The 20,267-nt window shown below is 35.9% G+C and overlaps 2 protein-coding genes across 2 annotated transcripts; both read right to left on the reverse strand.

The window, feature by feature from the left end:
* Window positions 1–3,390: 3,390 nt before the first annotated feature.
* LOC104218623 (plastidic ATP/ADP-transporter) lies at window positions 3,391–7,684 on the reverse strand. Its single transcript, XM_009769160.2, has 5 exons — window positions 6,726–7,684; window positions 5,665–5,919; window positions 5,205–5,348; window positions 4,750–5,097; window positions 3,391–4,130 (listed from the first exon to the last, which is right to left on the reverse strand). The coding sequence occupies exons 1-5, from the start codon at window positions 7,506–7,508 to the stop codon at window positions 3,765–3,767; spliced, it is 1,896 nt and encodes a 631-aa protein (XP_009767462.1). The 5' UTR covers window positions 7,509–7,684; the 3' UTR covers window positions 3,391–3,764.
* Window positions 7,685–18,969: 11,285 nt separating this feature from the next.
* LOC138879108 (uncharacterized) lies at window positions 18,970–19,647 on the reverse strand. Its single transcript, XM_070158686.1, has one exon. It carries the CDS (start codon window positions 19,645–19,647, stop codon window positions 18,970–18,972), a length of 678 nt encoding a protein of 225 aa, XP_070014787.1.
* Window positions 19,648–20,267: the final 620 nt, after the last annotated feature.

A 20,267-nucleotide genomic window follows, 5' to 3' on the forward strand; every position in this document is an offset into this window, starting at 1 on the left:
AAATTCAATTGTTATCCTGATTTTGAGGGTAAACAGATAGGGAACGCTGTCCCTTTAATATCTATATGAAGCGAATCTTGAATTAATCGAACCAGTGCGTAGTGAATACCAAATGGGCAATGGCAGATGGTTATACAAAACAAAACAAAACAAAAAAAAAAAAAAAAAAAGAAAGAACCTCCTGGAATAGTGGAAATCTACTCAAGGAGGGAGTTAGTATTTAGGGATATGTCAGAAAGAAGCTTGTGGTTTTAAGGAAAAGAGCGTTCCGTGTATTTTGCTCCACAGGAGATTTAATTAAAACGAACACTTTTAGACAAGCTAGTATTGAGTCGTTATATATAAAAAAAAAAATTAGAGGTAGAACTAAAGTCCATTTGTGAAGTATCTAGGTGTAAAATTCAAGCAGAAAATCATCAAATAGTGGAAATAAGTCCGTTCATCGATTACTTTCACTGAATCCACTAAGTAATAGACTGTAGATGTCTACAGAAGCAGTAAGTAAAATTGCATGATTTGTAAGTTGTAACTTTGCATGCGAACAAACATATGAGCCTGCAGCAATCAGCATGCAATCGTACATACTAAAACAAATTATAGGGAGACGCGAATTTAAAATTTATGAGTTTCTAAAATAATCCTAAGTTAATATACGATAATAACAATTAATTATTTATATATATTTAGTGGATTACTTAATATGTATTCGGCAAAAATTATTGAATTCACGTGAACTTATATATTGATTCGCCTCCGACTAGATATTGTAGCAGGTAGATAGTGGTGATCACAACTTCAACTCATCCCATTTGATCAAAGTGGAGTTGTAACCACCGATTTTCTACCCTGAATTCCACATTAATTTAGAGTGAGCAAAATGTACTCTCAAGTAAAAAAGCAATATTGAATTACACCTCAGTATTTGTCCAATTGAGTAACTAGCTCTGTTTCCCCAGCCAACATACTATGACACACATAAAAATTTGCAAAACTGACCACGCGGATCATCGAGGCAAAAAATATAGAGAAACTTTCATAAATCACTATGTTTTAGTGGTTATTAGCTAGTTGTAGTTATCATTTACTATATTATTTCCTATAGCTATGTTTTCAGATTTTTTTAGAGTGTATTCGATGTATTTAAGCTACTGTATTCATGAATATAATAGCATTTTTAGGCGTGAACCAGGAGATTACAACTAGACAGATTTTTGTATTCGAGTGTATTCGACTGTATTCATGGCGAGAAACATGAGATTACAGCTGGACAGATTATTGTATTCGACTGTATTCACGACGTGAAATAGGGGATTACATTGTTTTTAAACGGAAAGTGAATCAATTAACATAATAGACTCCTAATATAACTCAACAAACTCAATTATAACACACAAATTTTGTATTTCCAATTATAAAAAAGATTCTCAACCGAAAAACACCCCAAAAACATAACAATCTTCAGAGAAATTACATAGAAATACATTGAATACAGCGGGATACATTGAAAAAAAATGAATACAATGAAATACATATAATACAGCAAGATACATTGAAATACAATGAAAAAAAGATGATGAATACAATGAAATACATGAAAAAACAGCAAGATACATTGAAATATATTAACAGAAAATTCAAGTTGCTCAGCCCCCAACTTCGTCGTCTTTGTCCACTCCGGCGAATCTGTGGCGGCCTAAGAGGAGAATTGGTTCGAAAGATTTGTAACAGAGGATTTCAGGCTGGACTAACTCGATCGAAACGCCGTTGATTTTGATGAGGCCTTTCCCTCGTTTGATGTGGGTTACTGCTACCGCCTTCTTCTTCCGCTCGAAACATTGAACTGATTCTACCGCTGTCGGAGCAGCCGCTGGTGCTGCCATGTTCTTATGTTTTCTCTGGCTTCTACTGTATTGGAGAGAAACCCTAACCCTATGCCTCTAGGTTTTAGGGTAACATTGACCGGCAAAAACAAGAACATTACACATGGTAATACCTGGGTAATAGGACTGATGCTAGAAGCGGCAATTTGTTGTCTTGCATCCATAGTTGAAAATTTATCTTGAGCCGAGGGTCTTTCGGAAACAGCCTCTCTACGCCTTCGGGGTAGGGGTAAGGTCTGCGTACATACTACCCTCCCCAGACCCCACTTGTAGGATTTTACTGGATTGTTGTTGTTGTTGTTGCATCCATAGTTGAAAATAGCCTCTCGCCACGAGGGGGGTGAAGAGTCACAGACTTGGGGTATGTGGATCTACTTTAGCAACCAGACATTCAGACTCCTCGGTCAATTCTTGTTCAATTTTTTCACCTTGCTTGACCTGCTGCTGCTGCTGCTGATAAAATACTTTAGACACAACATATTCCCCTTCCCTTTCATCTTCCCCGGTGTTTAATGGTTATTAGAATTTGATGGGAGAGAGAAAAATAATAGAAAGCTTATTTTATGGCTTAAAGGTAGGAGGTGACTATAAATAGATATTTGGCTATAAAAAATTAAAAGGTAGCTATGGAATATAATTTTTTAAAAGGGCATTTATTTAAAATAAATAAAGTATAAACCTTTGCTACATGAGGTAACTAATCCAAGAATAGAGAACCTTCTTATCATTTGGCCTGCGTTTTGGAGATAATCTTGTCCCGCATGGCATGTGGAAGAGCTTTAACGTGGAAAGAAAGCTCCTAAGAACAAGAAGAGAGGAGTGTTAAGTTTCATTTTCCAAGGGGGCACCGCTCCTCCCCTAAACCTATACTGCAACAGCCAAAACTTCCACCACGGCATGGCCCAAACCAACACCATTCAAATTCATAAATCCAATACTTTGAAGAAACTCTTGCAGCTGACACCTCTTTCTGGGAACAATTCAGCTGACAATTTACACAAGAATCACCTAGTTCAACACGGATATCAGAATCTTAGGAATTACCAACTACTGAAAAGTTATCCGTTTACATTATCAAAGACTCAACTCTAGTTAAATATAAAGGGATCTCAACCATCGCACTATACTCTTGATGATTAAATGAAATAAATTATTGTTGAAGTTAACTGATGTGTTTTCATAGCTACAGGACTGCATCGCTCCACTGTGGCCACCTATGGCCTCACTCTTCATAATGCTGAGGAAAAGAAGATTTGGGGGGGGGGGGGGGTTCACCATGCTGGCGAGACTGATGATGTGATGAATAGTCTTCAGCTCAAATCTTGGCAGAAGGAGATGAAGATCTCCAGACCTGAGTGGTCACAAATAGCAGAGGATGTGCGACAGTTGTATGCATATTTTCAGTCTTCACACTTGAAGCAAAAAAAAAAAAAAAAAATTTACACAAGATTATACTCGTAGCGAACAAAAGCTTCTTCAGTAAACTCATGCATAACCACCTTGACAAAAGTTCATGAAATATTCTTGAGTTAGATAAAAGCAATTACCAAGATAAATAAATTTTTGGAGAAACAACATGCTTACATTGCGAAAAGAAAGTTCAACAACCAGCATTTCGTAATATGAAACCAATGAACTCAAGCTACAAAACTGAGAAAAAGTGTAACTACCAGAAAATAAACTTGGGATGGCGGGTTGGCTAATTCAGCGATGTGCCTCTCTTGTATCTAAATTTATTTCTCTCGAGTAAAAATGAATTCCTATAACCAACAACAAAGATTTGACAACATTAAATCATAGTTGGACTGCAACCAAGATACCACCTGATGCATCTTCTGTTTCGCTTTTTATTCCTCCAGTTCTGCAAGTGATCGAACAGTGATATTACAGGCTCCTTGGGGAGGAAGGTTCCGATGAAGTGCTGGTTGAATCACCTCCAGCGGGGTTCAGTGATGATCCGCTTGAGAAAGAACCACTTCCATTGTCATTTTGAGACACGACAGGGATCTTCAAAGATGCTCTCTCCATTTCCTTCTCAAGCTCTTCTTCTCGACGCAATGTAGTGAACTGGGCATCCAAAGATTTGGCTGCTCCCAACCATGCAAGAACAATTACTAGGAGCACACCTCCAAGGTAAGGAGTTGAGCTAGCAAGTGAACCGAAAGTCAAAATCATGAACTGTTGTATCAAAGCTCCTCCAGACTTTCCCAGCGGATTGCAGACAACATCAATTGCTGCTTTCCCTTTAACCTGATACAACAAATTGCTTGTTAAGTGATAGCACAGTCATCTGGTTATAAATAGCCAAGCAAATGTATATGTTAGTGACGTATACCATCACAAATGCAGATGTACCATCAATATAAAGACTTCAGCTATACATGTTTGAAACAACAATTCTTTGATGACGACATAGAGCCCGATTGGATGGGCTTATTTTAAGTGATTTTTAAGCCAAAATAGCTTTTAAGGCATAAGTTAGGAATTCTAGCTTTTGACTTTTGGCTTGTTTTTGTCATTTTAGCTTAAAAACAAGTGCTTAAAAGCACTTTTTTTACTTTATCCAAACACTACAAAATGGCTTAAAAGCTATTTTGACTTAAAAGCACTTAAAATAAGCCAATCCAAACGGGCTCATAATTGCATTGATGCGAAAATAGTTCCACTTCCGACAGCTCTATCTAACAACACTGATTTTTAAAAAAAGGCAGCCCGTTGTACCAAGCTCCCGCTATGCGCGGGATGCGGGGAAGGGCCGGACCACAAGGGTCTATTGTACGCAGCCTTACCCTGCATTTCTGCAAGAGGTTGTTTCCACGGCTCAAATCCGTGACCACATACCATTCAGTAAATAAGTATGTCATCATACCTTGGTGTCCTCATCCAAAGGAATGTAGGCCATTTCTTTGCAAGGATCAAACAAACTGTACTTCGCACTCTTACTGAAAATGTTCTGCATTGCACCCACATAGACAGCTGCTAGAAGAGGAGTCATCCCGAACTTGGCAAGAGCAGGTGCTAGAGGGGCACCAAACAAAATCAGGGAGAAGAATCCAATTCCGGTAAGGAGCAATACTGTAGGTGTTATCTTGGCTGCTGCTCCCCATCCATACTTGTCAAAGATCCACTGGCTTAACAACATCATTACGAAAGTTGCTATTCCAGTAGCAGTTGAGAAGTCACCCATGAACGACGAGTATTCATTGGGGCTTGGGAACTGCACATTAGTGATAGGGAGAGAGACGGAATGAGACATGTTAAAATGAGAAACAAATCCGAATATAAAAATTTTAAGGAAAAAAGTAGCACTTAGTAATAATTCACCTGAGCTTTGAGCTTTGACTTCCATGTAACTTCGACAAGGTTGATACTAATACCATATGCTACAACCAACGTGGCAAGATTCCTGATATATTTTGAAGAGACCAAGAACTTCAAGCTCTCCATTGTGGTCATGTTAGGTTTTACCTGACAAAAGACATTAGTCAGATAATGCACATATGTAAACATGATTCTTTAATATAAAAGATCTGTGTATAATATCTGAATGGCATTATTGACAAATATTTTGAAAAGATTTAACCAGCAATGAATCGTCATTTTAGTAGAAGTGATAGACAAGGGACAAAAGGTGGTGCATCTGCTTCTCAAAAACAAATTGATGAAAGAGAGTGCTTTCTACTAGTCAAGCAAAAGATAATAAGTTTCTTCTACCATCAACTAGTTGCTTTGGAAAAAACTGTCGACTATAGCAAAAGCAATGGCATATGGTTTAGATAATTACCTTCTTCTTCTGGCTACGAGTGGGGAGAGGAACATTTCTATTCACCCACCAGTAAAAGAAACAGATTGCCCCACCCATCAACACTACAATACTCATCATCGCTTTCAGAGAGATGGCCCAACCATCAACTCCAGGACCCAAAGAGCTTCTCAGGCTAGAAAAGTACTTCACTGTACGACCTGAGAAAATCAGAGCAACATTTGCACCAAGTCCAAACAAAGGATAGAATCTCTTAGCCTCGTCAACAGTCGTAATCTGCAAAAGAAATCACTCAAAACACTTAAATAACAGTGATTTCCCCCACCAAAGCTCTACGGCGAGTGATTACATTGTCATAGGCATATAGATATGTTGACGATCATATTACAACAGGCAGCACAATAGCCAGAATGGTAACAGCAGGGAAACAGAATGAAACCTTTACAAATTTTGTATGACCAACTGCAACTGAAAATAAAATAAAGAACAGCAGACCAAGACATAAAACAATGAGAAAATGTTACTGCCAATATTTTAAGACAGTGTGACCACAACTGCACCATAAACAGAACCGTTAGCTAAGCCACCCACCATTAAAGGTAAGATTAAATAGAGCTTGAGCAACATTTTAGAACTCCGCTCTTTTACTATACCACCACCCAGCAGCCCCCCCCCCCACCCCCACCCCCCCACCCAAAAAAAAACCCCACAATTAACATCAGGAAGACAGAGTATAGTAGCACATGTATCACAAATAGCAGCAAGCTGCAAACTACTCCTGGTATAAAGAGATTGTTTTTACCTCACAAAACTGAAAGCAGCAACCATCACACAAACAAAGAAGTGAAGTGCAAATATTAGCTAATATCAGAAGCTAACTAAACAGATCATCTACACAATAAGACTACAGCAACAACAACAACAACAATCTGAGTGAGTTCCCACAAGTGGGGTATGGGGAGGGTACTGCCCAGGAGGGTAGAGAGATTGTTCCCCGATAGACCCTCGGCTCCACACAATAATACTATGCAACCTAAAAATGGTTACTAATGCACAAAATATATTCATGAACACAAATTTACCTGATTAGCAAAACCCCAAAAGAGTACTGAAACCACCACACTTCCCCAAAGCTCAGCCATGACATAAAACAAGCAGAAACTCCAGATCCTCAGTATAGCAATTGGCCCAAGAAATCTTGGACCCAAAGAGTTGAGAAGTTTATCAGCAAAAGCTGTAGGGTGAAAGTAATTGCTAAGAGGATACAAAACAAACCCAAATGCCCCAAAGAATGCAATAAATGGAAGTATAACAGTGTAAAAAAGAGCCTCTTTTGACAACACATTGGCTAACTTTGTGTACAACAGCATGAACCCTATAGCCATAGGCAAATTCACCCAAGTTTTCAAGAATGGAATAATTTCAGCACTGGACCCTTTGGCTGTTACAACCAATACATCTTTTGTGTCCCTAAGGATTGTATAATTAAACAGAATACAAAAGAACATTGCCCCAAGTGGTATAATTTTCTTAAGGGTCACAAGTTCAATTCCCATGAACTTAGGTGGCTCTTTTTCTGCAAAAAGTGGCTGGCCATCAGCTGCAGCAGCAGCCTCAGCTTTACAAATTGGGAAAAATCTATTCTTTTGGCCAAAAAGCTGAGGCTTAGTGGTAAAGCATTGAAATTTTTGGAACCCATTTGAAGATAAAGATAACCCATTTAAGGGCTTAGGTTTTAGAGTATTTAAAGAATGGCCAGAATTTAATCTATGCCTTAAACCCCCTAGAGGTAACGGATAAAAAGCCTTGGTTTTGGGTTTTGAAGGCAAAGAAAGAAGTCCTTTTGTTTGTAAAACAGCTTCCATTTTTTAGCTCTCTCTCTCTCTTTTCCTTATCTCTACAAGTTCAAGAAAGGTAAAAGATTGAATCTTTTTAACAAATGAACATGAGAGATAAGGAGATAGAGAGGGATAAGGTTTTGGGGAAGAAGATGAAAGGGTCTGAGAGAGATATACAAAAATCTATTCTTTTATATATATATATATATATATATATATATATGTATGTATGTATGAATGAATGAAGAATCAAAACCCTGAAATGGGAAAGAAAAAGACAAATAAGGAAATAATGTAAGAGTTTGTTTAGGTAAACACTAGCTAATTGTTTAACAAAATTTGATAGTCAAGAAGAAAAGGGCAAAGGGAAAATCTGTGTGTCAGATTTGCAGTAAGAAGATTAGATACTTGTATTCTTCAACTTGCACACTCTGTGCTATTAAATTACTAATAATATTCAACAAAAAAAGAAGAAATGTTAATCTAATGCTAAGCCGATGCACAAGGAAGACTTGGGTTGAGCAAGGTAGAAAGGATCCTCCCTATATATGCGAAATAATCTTATGAAAAAATGAACAAATGTTTTTTGATATAAAAAAAAAAAGAAGCTTTTAACTCCATTTTTATTTATTTTATATACTATTTTTTGCTTCACTTTAAAGATATTGGCACACTCTTACTTTTAATATTTCTATTTGTATTCTTAATAACATATACCATAAGGAAGACATGACATACATAAGATCATAAGATATTATAGTAGTTTTCTCATATATATATATATAGGCATTTGGACATAAAAATTGTAATTGCAGTTGACAATTGAATTTGATTTTGACCATTATTTTCATATCCGTAATAGTGCGAAAAGAAGGCCCGGCTACAAGTTGTTCAAAAATAGTGGCGTTGAGTTTCTCGACCCTTTGATTTAGGATTAGTCAGTTCTATTTCTCGATGGGGCGGGGAAGGGATATAACTCAGCGGTAGAGTGTCACCTTGACGTGGTGGAAGTTATCAGTTCGAGCTTGATTATCCCTAAGCCCATGTGAGTTTTTCTAGTTGGATTTGCTCCCCCGCCGTCGTTCAATGAGAATGGATAAGAGGCTCGTAGGATTGACGTGAGGGGGCAGGGATGGCTATATTTCTGGGAGCGAGTTCCGAGCGAATATGAAGCGCATGGATACAAGTTATGCCTTGGAATGAAAAACAATTCCGAATCCGCTTTGTCTACGAAGAAGGAAGCTATAAGTAATGCAACTATGAATCTCATGGAGAGTTCGATCCTGGCTCAGATAGCCAAGTGTTTTTAATTTGGTTTAGAGTCGAGTGATGAAGCTCATGATTCTGCCGTTAGTGAGAAGTAAGTAAACTCTTTTTGAAAAAAGAAAAAAAAAGTAGTATTTGGAGTTAAGTTAAAAAGTGGTATTTAAAATTTAAAATTATATTTGGACGTGCATTTCACTTGAAAAAATGTTGCAGTTTTATGAGTGGGAAAAAAGGTTTTTTGAAAATTTTTAAAAAATGGTTTCGAAAAACTCATTTTAGAAAAATATTCAAAAACTTGCAAATTTTTCATGGACAAATGCATTTTTGAAAGAAAAAAAATTGAAAAAGAAAAAGAATTTTATAGACAAACGGAGCCTTAGTTTATGTGTCAAATATCTTTATTTTTAAAAAAATTTGGTGCACAACCAAACCATCATATAAATGAAACAGGAGAAGCAAAAATTGTATAACCTACCCACCTCCACATTAGCATTAAGAGCATATTTTATATCGGGAAAATAACAATTATTTTCTATCGCTGTATATAGAAATAAATAATTAATCTATTAATCCTTGTAATATAATCTTTGCATTAATTTATTCTCGAATCAAACTACCCCAAATAAAATCAAAGGAATTGTTTAAGTTGGCGGGGAGACACATCACTTTCAATAAATATCTGCTATTTCAGGATTAACCCCCTAAAGTCGTAATTAATATCAAAATGCCCCTCCTAGGAGATATTTCTCCTATAGCGACCTGTGTTTATTTGTACTCGAGCTTTTGACATGGAGATAGGCAACATGCTATAACCATAGGGTTAACATTGAACACGAAGCAACACTTTCCGCCTTTAAATTGAGATAAAATAAATTACTAACAATATTATTTTTTGTTTTTTTGTGAAGTTTTTCTATTTTTAAAAAATAGAAAATTCTTTTGTTATACTATCATAAATTATATGAATCTAATAGAACATGATTTTTTTTTTTGGATAAAATGTTGGAAGCTATAAATTTTCTTAGATTATAATAGGTGGATAACATATTTTAGATGTTGGTACTTTTACTGTAAATTTTATGTTTTATAGGAGAGGTTTAACCTTTTAGAGATTTAATATACTTAGAAAATATACAGAACTTTTAGTATTTTTTATTTATATTTGCATAATATTGGCGTGAGATGATTTGAATAGATAATGTGATCAGTGAGGATTTATATAGCCTCTCCAACATGATTGGGCTTTTGTTTGTCATCTTTGTTATACACATTTCAAAATGAGAGGGATTAAGATTGGAATTTTTACCTCCTATAACAAAGGTTAACACCTTATTTATTTTAAATAAATACTATTTTAAAAAATTATATTCTATAGATACATTTTACTGTTTATAGCAAAATATCTAATTTTGGTTACCTTCTAGCCTTAAGCCACTAAATACTCTATTCAGTTACACTATTTTCTTTCTATCTCTACTTTGATGCATGCTATTCTCTTCCCCCATTCCCTGAAAACACGATGCTCAATCTCAAAATTCCTTTCACCCACATCACCTACCATTAGTCAAAAACCCCACGCTCTCTCCTCTCTCTAACCTACTCCAATAATAATCGAAGGCCAATGAACGGCGAATTCTTGCAAGAGGAGGTGAGAGAAATACGTTGCGCTATAGGGAATGCTGGCTATATCGTCCCCAGTCATTAAGGAAGAGAAATTGACCTACCACCATGAGATTTCACAGCAAATGGCACACAACAGACTCCTCACTCTCTTCACTAGATTTGGTGAAATCTGGTGCCGATAAACTATTACGCAGACTGGTGTTGAAGTTTGGTAAAATGCCAAAGTCCCACATTGGTTGGGAGTTAAGTTTGGGGGGATTTTTCCCCTATAAAAGAAGGCCTAATGTTTAGGATTGAAACACACCTCTCATTTGCCTTCTCATCTGTTTAAGGCATTTGTATCTTCTCTCTTTAGTATTATTTCACTTGTATTTTTGGAGTGGAATAAAATATTGGTTGTGTCCGAGGAGTAGGCAAAATTAGCCGAACCTCGTAAATTCTGGTGTTCCCTTTATTGTTGTTTTATTGTCTTATTTATTATTTGGTGGCTGTCATAATTTTTGGTATAGTAGTTGTGACTTATTCACACTATATACATTTGGCTTCCGCAACAATTGGTATCAGAGCCAAGGTACTGTCTAAGTATGCTCTGTGGTTGCAGCATAGTCTGATCTTCCACATCAGAAAAGATTTATCTTGGTAACTGAGTCAAGGTTCTGTCTGAGTATGCTCTGTGGTTGCAGCTTAGTCTGATCTTCTACATCAGAAAGGAAATAATCTTGATTTGTGTCGTCAGCTATTAAATAATATTTGTGTCAAATATGGGAGACAATAAACAAGAAGAATCTACATCAAGTGTCAACAATACGTCATCATTGGCATCTTCGCTTATGACAAGAATTGTGTCAAATGCGAAATTTGCGGTAGAAATTTTTGACGGGTCCGGGCATTTTGGGATGTGGCAAGGCGAGGTTCTAGATGTCCTTTTTCAACAAGGGCTAGATCTGGCCATTGAAGAAAAGAAACCAGATGTTATTGGAGAAGAAGATTGGAAGATTCTCAACCGTGTTGCTTGCGGTACCATTCGATCCTACCTTGCTAGAGAGCAGAAATATCCATACACAAAGGAAACTTCTGCAAGTAAATTATGGAAAGCACTGGAGGATAAATTTTTGAAGAAAAATAGTCAAAATAAATTGTACATGAAGAAGAGACTGTTTCACTTCACCTATGTTCCTGGTACCACGATGAATGAACATATCACCAGTTTCAATAAGTTGGTCACAGATTTGCAAAATATGGATACAACTTATGATGATGGTGACTTGGCCTTGATGTTGTTGGCGTCACTTCCTGATGAGTACGAGCACCTTGAAACTACTCTACTCCATGGAAATGACGAAGTTTCTCTCAGAGAAGTTTGTTCGGCTTTGTACAGCTATGAACAAAGAAAGCGAGAAAAACAGAAGGGCGGAGAAGGAGAAGCACTATTTGTGAGGGGTCGTCCTCAAAGTCAAACGAGGACAAAGAAGGGAAGATCCAAGTCAAGATCCAGACCCAGCAAAGATGAATGTGCCTTTTGTCGAGAAAAAGGGCACTGGAAGAAAGACTGTCCGAAGTTGAAGAATAAGGCCAAACATAACAATGGAAAGGCCATTATGGATTCAAATGTAGCTGATTGTGATGATTCAGACTTCTCATTAGTTACAACAGAGTCATCAACATCATCAGACATATGGTTGATGGACTCGGCTTGTAGCTATCATATGTGTCCCAACAGGGACTGGTTCGTGAAATTTCAAGAAGGAGAATATGGAGTCATCCACACAGCGGATAACAACCCTCTTACCTCATATGGCATTGGTTCAATACGATTAAGGAACCATGATGGAATGATCAGAACATTAACAGATGTTCGATATGTACCGGATTTGAAGAAGAATCTCATCTCTGTGGGAGCCCTAGAATCAAAAGGGTTCAAAATCATTGCAGAAAATGGAGTGATGAGAGTATGCTCCGGTGCACTAGTGGTAATGAAGGCTAATCGGAAGAATAATAATATGTACCGCTATCGTGGCAGTACAATTATTGGGACAGCGACAGTGACATCCAGTGACGACAAAGAGGCAGAAACAACCAAGCTATGGCACATGCGCTTGGGACATGCTGGAGGAAAATCCTTGAAAACTCTATCAGATCAAGGATTGTTAAAAGGAGTCAAGGCTTGCAACTTGGAGTTTTGTGAGCATTGTGTTAAAGGGAAACAGACAAGGGTTAAATTTGGTACAGCGATCCATAATACTAAAGGCATTTTGGATTATGTACACTCTGATGTTTGGGGTCCTTCCAAAACACCTTCATTGGGTGGGAAGCACTATTTTGTAACCTTTGTTGATGATTTTTCCCGAAGAGTATGGGTGTATACAATGAAGAGCAAAGATGAAGTGTTGGGAATTTTTCTCAAATGGAAGACGATGGTGGAGAATCAAACAGGCAAGAGGATCAAGTGTATTCGCACAGACAATGGAGGTGAATACAAAAATGATCATTTCAATAAGGTCTGTGAAAATGATGGCATCGTCCGACACTTCACTGTTAGACATACACCACAACAGAATGGAGTGGCAGAACGTATGAACCGGACCTTGCTGGAGAAGGTACGGTGTATGTTGTCCAATGCTGGCTTGGGCAAAGAATTTTGGGCTGAGGCAATTACATATGCATGCCACCTCATTAATCGTCTACCATCTGCTGCTATTGATGGCAAGACACCATTTGAAAAATGGTATGGAAAGCCTGCTGTAGATTATGACTCTTTGCACGTGTTTGGCTCAACTGCATATTATCATGTGACAGAGTCAAAATTGGATCCAAGGGCAAAGAAGGCTATTTTTATGGGAATTACTTCTGGAGTCAAAGGATATCGCTTATGGTGTCCTATGACAAAGAAAGTAATATTCAGCAGGGATGTTACCTTTGATGAATCTGCTATGGTAAATAAGGTAACAGAAGATACCAAACAAAATAAAGGTGCTTCTAAGCAGGTGGAGTTTGAGGGAAAATTTATTTTTCCTACACAAGAAGCAGAGGAGGAAACAAATGAAGATTACCCTCTGGAAGGAGAGTCAGTAGAGGAGATTCCAACTCAGGAACCTCAACAACAACTTGAATCAATAGCAACCAGCAGGCCAAAAAGAACAATAACGAAACCCGTTCGTCTCATAGAGACGGTTGCTTGTGCAACCTCAATTGTAGCTGATGATGTTCCTACTACTTATAAAGATGTTGTCCAAAGTTCAGAAGAAGATAAGTGGAGGATTGCCATGAATGATGAAATACAGTCCCTTCATCAGAATCATACATGGAGATTGGCCAATCTCCCGAAGGGAAAGAAAGCAATTGGGTGCAAATGGGTATTTGCAAAGAAGGAAGGATTTCCTAACCAAGTAGATGTTCGCTACAAAGCAAGATTGGTGGCCAAAGGATATGCTCAAAAGGAGGGAATTGATTACAATGAAGTGTTTTCTCCAGTTGTAAAACATTCCTCCATTAGAATTATGTTGGCTTTGGTAGCACAATTGGATTTGGAACTAGTTCAGATGGATGTAAAAACTGCGTTTTTACATGGAAACTTGGAGGAGGAAATCTACATGACTCAGCCAGAAGGATTCAAAGTTGCTGGAAAAGAAAATATGGTGTGCAAACTTGAAAAATCGTTGTACGGTTTGAAACAATCTTCTAGACAATGGTACAAACGATTTGACAAGTTTATGTTGCAGCAAGGGTACAAGAGAAGCAAATACGATCATTGTGTGTATTTGCGCAGGCTTAAAGATGGTTCCTTTATATATCTTCTCCTATATGTTGATGATATGTTGATAGCTTCCAAGAATTAGGAAGAAATTGATAAGTTGAAGATTCAACTGAAGAAGGAGTTCGAGATGAAGGATTTGGGTGAGGCAAAGAAAATTCTTGGCATGGAGATAATTAGAGATAGACGTTCAAAGAAACTCTGTTTATCTCAAAAGGAATATTTGAAGAGAGTACTTCAACGTTTTGGCATAGATGACAAGACTAAGCCAGTTAGTACTCCACTTGCTTCCCATTTTAAGCTAAGTACTATTATGTCGCCAATGGATGAAGCTGAACGAGAGTATATGTCAAAGGTACCATACGCAAATGCTGTTGGTAGCTTGATGTATGCAATGGTTTGCACAAGGCCTGACATTTCACAAGCTGTTGGAGTTATTAGCAGATATATGCACAATCCAGGGAAGGAGCATTGGCAAGCTGTGAAGTGGATTCTACGGTATATTCATAATACTGTAGATGTCGGGTTAGTTTTTGAGCAGGAATACAATCAGTCTGTAGTTGGATATTGTGACTCAGATTTTGCGGGTGATCTGGACAAACGAAGATCAACTACTGGTTATGTGTTTACTTTTGCAAAAGCACCAGTTAGTTGGAAGTCTACTTTGCAGTCAACAGTTGCTTTGTCTACAACAGAGGCAGAGTACATGGCTATTACAGAGGCTGTGAAGGAGGCAATTTGGCTTCAAGGATTGCTAAAGGAGCTTGGTGTTGAACAAAAAGGTATCACAATTTTTTGTGATAGTCAAAGTGCTATTCAATTAGCGAAGAACCAAGTTTATCATGCAAGGACGAAGCATATTGATGTTCGGTATCATTTCGTACGAGAAATCATAGAAGAAGGAGGAGTCACAGTGAAGAAAATTCATACTACGGAGAATCCTGCTGATATGCTAACTAAGGTGGTGACTGCGATCAAGTTTCAACATTGTTTGGATTTGATCAACATTGTTGAACACTGAAGATTGAAGATGAAGACACAACCAAAATTTGTTATTGAGAGAGAATTGAAAATGTGGAATTTTGCCAAGGTGGAGATTTGTTGAAGTTTGGCAAAATGCCAAAGTCCCACATTGGTTGGGAGTTAAGTTTGGGGGGATTTTTCCCCTATAAAAGAAGGCCTAATGTTTAGGATTGAAATACACCTCTCATTTGCCTTCTCATCTGTTTAAGGCATTTGTATCTTCTCTCTTTAGTATTATTTCACTTGTATTTTTGGAGTGGAATAAAATATTGGTTGTGTCCGAGGAGTAGGCAAAATTAGTCGAACCTCGTAAATTCTGGTGTTCCCTTTATTGTTGTTTTATTGTCTTATTTATTATTTGGTGGCTGTCATAATTTTTGGTATAGTAGTTGTGACTTATTCACACTATATACATTTGGCTTCCGCAACAACTGGAACCACTCTCTTTCCTTATAAAAGGTGCTTCTTCTACGTCACTAGGCGATTTCTGCAAAATCAGGAGTAAATCACTGCAACCTACAAATTGCATATAGGTTGAATATATTTCAATGTATTTTCAACGTATCACGCTGTATTTTTATGTATTTCATTATATTTATTGTCTATTTTTTTTATTGTAATTCAATGTATCTCGCTATATTCCATGTATTTGATTGTATTCACTATCTTTTTTTCATTGTATTTCAATGTATCCCGTTGTATTCTATGTATTTCATTGTATTTACTGTCTCGCTATATGCCATGAATGTATTCATATATTTTTTTAATTAATATAATTTATGTATTATATAATTTCTCTGAAGATTGCTATGTTTTTGGGGTATTTTTCGGTTGAGAATCTTTTTTATAACTGGAAATACAAATTTTGTGTGTTGTAATTGAGTTTGTTGAGTTTATATTAGGAGTCGATTATGTTAATTGATTCAATTTTCGTTTAAAAACAGTGTAATCCCCTGTTTCACGCCGTGAATACAGTTGAATACAATAATCTGTCAAGCTGTAATCTCATGTTTCACGTCATGAATACACTCGAATACAACAACTGATTAGCTGGACTTCCCTGATTCACGCCTATTTTTGCTACTATATTCATGAATACAGTAGCTTAAATACATCTAATACATCTTATAACAACAGAAAATGTATCTACAATCCGTAATATAGCAAATGGTATCTATAGATAGCTAATTACCACTAAAAGTGCTTCATGAAAATTTCTCATTAAGATTTTAGACGATGTAAGTTTTGATACTAGAAAATAATTTCTGAAATGTATATTTAACTATCTATATCTATTTTCCACACGTATTTATATGGTTCAACCATGAAATATAAAATTGCCGTTAATTAATAATAATTCATCTAAAAATCCTACGAGGGTTTTTTCAAGTGGGTGATTAAAAACGTTAATCATATATAATGGCTTTGAGTAATACTCGGTATGCCTCAAAAATCGAATCTTCCTTTGTTACAGCAAGAAAAGGTCATATCCTATGAATGTTGAGGCACTAAACATACATATGCAAACAAATATCTTAATATCACGTGACACGTGACATGTTTTACTTTTTAATCTGTTAAAAAGAATGATATTTTCTTCTTTTTAAAATTTATTCAGTTTTATCATTTCATAGTTTATCCATAGTTAATGACATGAGTTGTTAGAACGCATTTGATATAGAAGGTCTGTATTTTATAATAAGAAAAAAAATAAATATATATATATATATGAAATTCTTTGCAAAACTCATTTAATAGAATCTTTGATGTTTTTTTATATATTATTGTTTAAATTTACATCTGGAATCGGAGAAGGGGATGATATATTACTTATGAGGATTGAACCCTTCACCTCAACTGTGAAAGGCGAGGAGTTTGCTGGTAAGCTAGCACTCCAATCCGTACTATTTAGATTGTATGTCAAAGAGTTTTATTAAATTTCTTTAAACTCCTTAATCCCTTCACATAAAATAAATGGGAGGATCACCAAAGGTTATGGTAAGATAAATAGGATCGCTTAACTCTTAATCATAATCTTGATAAGAAGTGTTTCACCTTTAATGATCTTATGCGACGCAAGTTTAGTTTGAGTCTCAATGTGAGTATCGAACATTGGGTGAAAAATCCAAAACAAAATTCCGACGGCAGCAAAAGTAACAATATTATTTATAATGCTACATCAGCAGGTATAATAAGCAAAAATCAACACGAATTTGGCGCTAATGAAGCTTTTCACGGGAATCGTTTCCAACTAATTTTAATATTATCGACTAACCAGAATATTTCATTATTATATCATGATATTTGATTTGTCAAATACATCAATGACGTATATTCTTTCATACGTATAGCGCAATCCAATTAAAAAGATGGGAGGGAATAATAAAACATAGGAGAGAATAAATAGATTCCAACTTATTGGCCGCAAGAATCATGTCAATAATTTTGTACACATCCAAAAGTCATTTGGAGGCCTGTTAAAACAATCTTTGGGGAAAATATTGGTCAAGTTTTTCTTTTTCAAAAAACATGTACAATAATTGTCTTTATTTATATTTTGGCAAGTATTTCTATTTCAAAAAAAAATTAAAAGTACCTTTGTTTTTTAAAAATTTATAAACGAACATCCAAACAAACGCAAGTTGTAATAATTTCCCAAGTTCAAATTAGAAAGAATTACAAGAAAATACATAGACTTTACAGCAAAACAAAAAATGGCCTATATTTTTAAGTTTTACCTAACTTAGCCCATATTGTACATATTTTGAAAGCACTAGCAAATTCAAAACTTGTGTTCTTACAACCATTGCTTCTAAAAACTATGGAGTTAAATATGTGTTCTCACAATCATTGCGTTCACTCTCTATTCTTCTCACATCTTCTACATATGCTTCACGGGGTCGTCCGCCATTGCTGCTTCTTACCCTGTGTTACCTGGTTGAAATGTAAGAAAATTTAAGAGTAAAAGTCCACCATTGAAGGTTATTCAAAGCTTTGCTTTCGAAAATAAGATTTTTTGAGTTTGTTAGTTGTTTGGATTGGGTGTTGTTCCAATTGTTAGAAAATATCAAAAGGAGTTCAAAATTTAAATTTGAAGTGATTTGGAGTAGATTTGAGCAAGATTTGAGTTAAATTTTAGAAAAGACACAAGGAAGAAGACGAAGTTAGTTTTTTGTATAATTATATATAATCTTGTATAATAGTGTATATGAGTGTATAAACACATCTTATACACTATTATACACCTTTATACAAGCGTCTGTAGACGAACTTCTTTCACGATTTTCAATTGTAATTCTTGTTCAAAACCAGTCCAAATCTCCATTAAATGACTTTAAATTTTATATACAACTTCCTTATACTATTTCTAACAAGTCTAAATAACACCCGCTCTAAATTTCTCACAAAATTAAATTTGAAATTTAAACTCACATGTTTAAGCTTGTTAAAAATTTAATTTTCACCATCCAAATAGATTTGGTTTGTTGAACTAATATTTGAGTCACAGTTACTGATTCGAAAATGAACTTAAAAGCTTGAGCAATCTTCTTTAAAAATTAAATAGTAATTTCTAGAACCTATTGGAGTTGGATGTTGAATCTTAGCCTGTTATTTTTGGGCTAATTGGTTGTAAATTGAAATATAGGCTATAAAATTAAAAAGCATGAAGCTTAGTTATTCTTATGTGAAATTTTCCCTTTAAATTATATTGAAAGTATAAATAGTAGTCCTATGAAAATAAGAACACTGGAAGCCAAAAACATTAGTCTAATATATTTCTTTTTTTTTAACGATAAGGAAGCATATATATTAATACGCAAAAACTTACACCGAAGTTACATAGTCCCGAAGGACATTACTATTGTTTAATGTTACTAAACTATTACAAACACTGGTGCTTAGTTGTTTAATACCAAAACAAAGGCCTTGCATGTCCTTTTCCAAGATGGCTTCAACAAAAAGAGGTGGACAAGCAAGGTGGTAGCATTTATCTGACTTGAAATTCTTGACTGCTTCCTTAGCTAGGCAATCTGCTACTGCATTTTCTTCCCTAAAATTATGCTTGATCACCGGGGATTTCAGTTGGCGCATTAATGATCTGCATTTAAGTAAACATGCATTAGAGCTATCATTTTCATCAATAAGCATCTTTATTATATCCGTTGAATCTGATTCAATTTCTATAGTAGCAAATGGCATCTTCACCGCTAATTTTAAGCCTTGCTCCAATGCTAATAGTTCTGTCTGCATGGAGCGTGATGTGTAGCAAGATTTTGTAAAGCCCATGATCCAATTACCAGAGCTATTTCTGAAAACTCCTCTTATACCTGCATGAAGTTTTTCTTTCAAGAATGCCCCATCAATGTTAAGTTTTATCTTGTTTGGAGGAGGTCTTTCCCAGTGAATTTTAATCTTAATTGAAGATTGTTGTATGAGATTTTTTTCAGTAAAGAAGAGAAATTCCCATATTTGATGGAAAACCTGTCTAGGATTAATATCCATATCCAAATTGTTTATGTTATTATTGTTTCTATTCTTCCAAAGATTCCAAATCGAAAAGGGGAGGATACTTTTCCATGCATAATGCTGATGACTGACTTGGCGATTAGCATTCCTTAAAATAGCTAACCAGTATGATTGAGCATTATTTTGGTTGATTATTAGACCAATACTGGACTAATAACGGGTAGCTATAAGGCATATGAGAAAAATGTGAGTGGCATCCTCAGGTCCTTGTTTGCACATAGGGCAAATAGGATCAATATTGATACCAATATATTGAAGGTAAGATCTACAAGGAATTTTATTATGCATGCATTTCCAAATGAAGAACTTGATTTTAGTAGGACAATGGAGATCTCAAATCAAATTAAAGTCGGCTCTTTATCCTGAATCATCAGGTGGTTATCCTCTAAAAGTTTGTAGCAGGGATTGTAAGCACGTGATTTTTGCTTCACGGACAATCGCTCCAAAAGAAAATAAAAATAGTGGCAAAAGGCTTCGCTATACAATTTTTCGATCTTTCCGTGACATGTGTTGTTAGTCGTTTGTGAGTCTGCCCATTTTGCATCCAGTCACTATCAAACAAAATACAAAACTATGTGTCGGTAAAAGAAAATTCA

The sequence above is a fragment of the Nicotiana sylvestris genome, chromosome 10, assembly GCF_000393655.2.
Source record: "Nicotiana sylvestris chromosome 10, ASM39365v2, whole genome shotgun sequence".
Taxonomy (NCBI): Eukaryota; Viridiplantae; Streptophyta; class Magnoliopsida; order Solanales; family Solanaceae; genus Nicotiana; species Nicotiana sylvestris.

Excerpts from the sequence above, each read along its gene's own strand:
- LOC104218623 (XM_009769160.2), bottom strand. The coding sequence starts at position 7,508 with ATGGAAGCTGTTTTACAAACAAAAGGACTTCTTTCTTTGCCTTCAAAA. Across the intron at positions 5,349-5,664 it reads CTCGTAGCCAGAAGAAGAAG|GTAAAACCTAACATGACCAC; the intron begins GTAATTATCTAA and ends GTCTTTTGTCAG. Across the intron at positions 5,098-5,204 it reads AGTCAAAGCTCAAAGCTCAG|TTCCCAAGCCCCAATGAATA; the intron begins GTGAATTATTAC and ends ACTAATGTGCAG.
- LOC138879108 (XM_070158686.1), bottom strand. The coding sequence starts at position 19,647 with ATGGATATTAATCCTAGACAGGTTTTCCATCAAATATGGGAATTTCTC.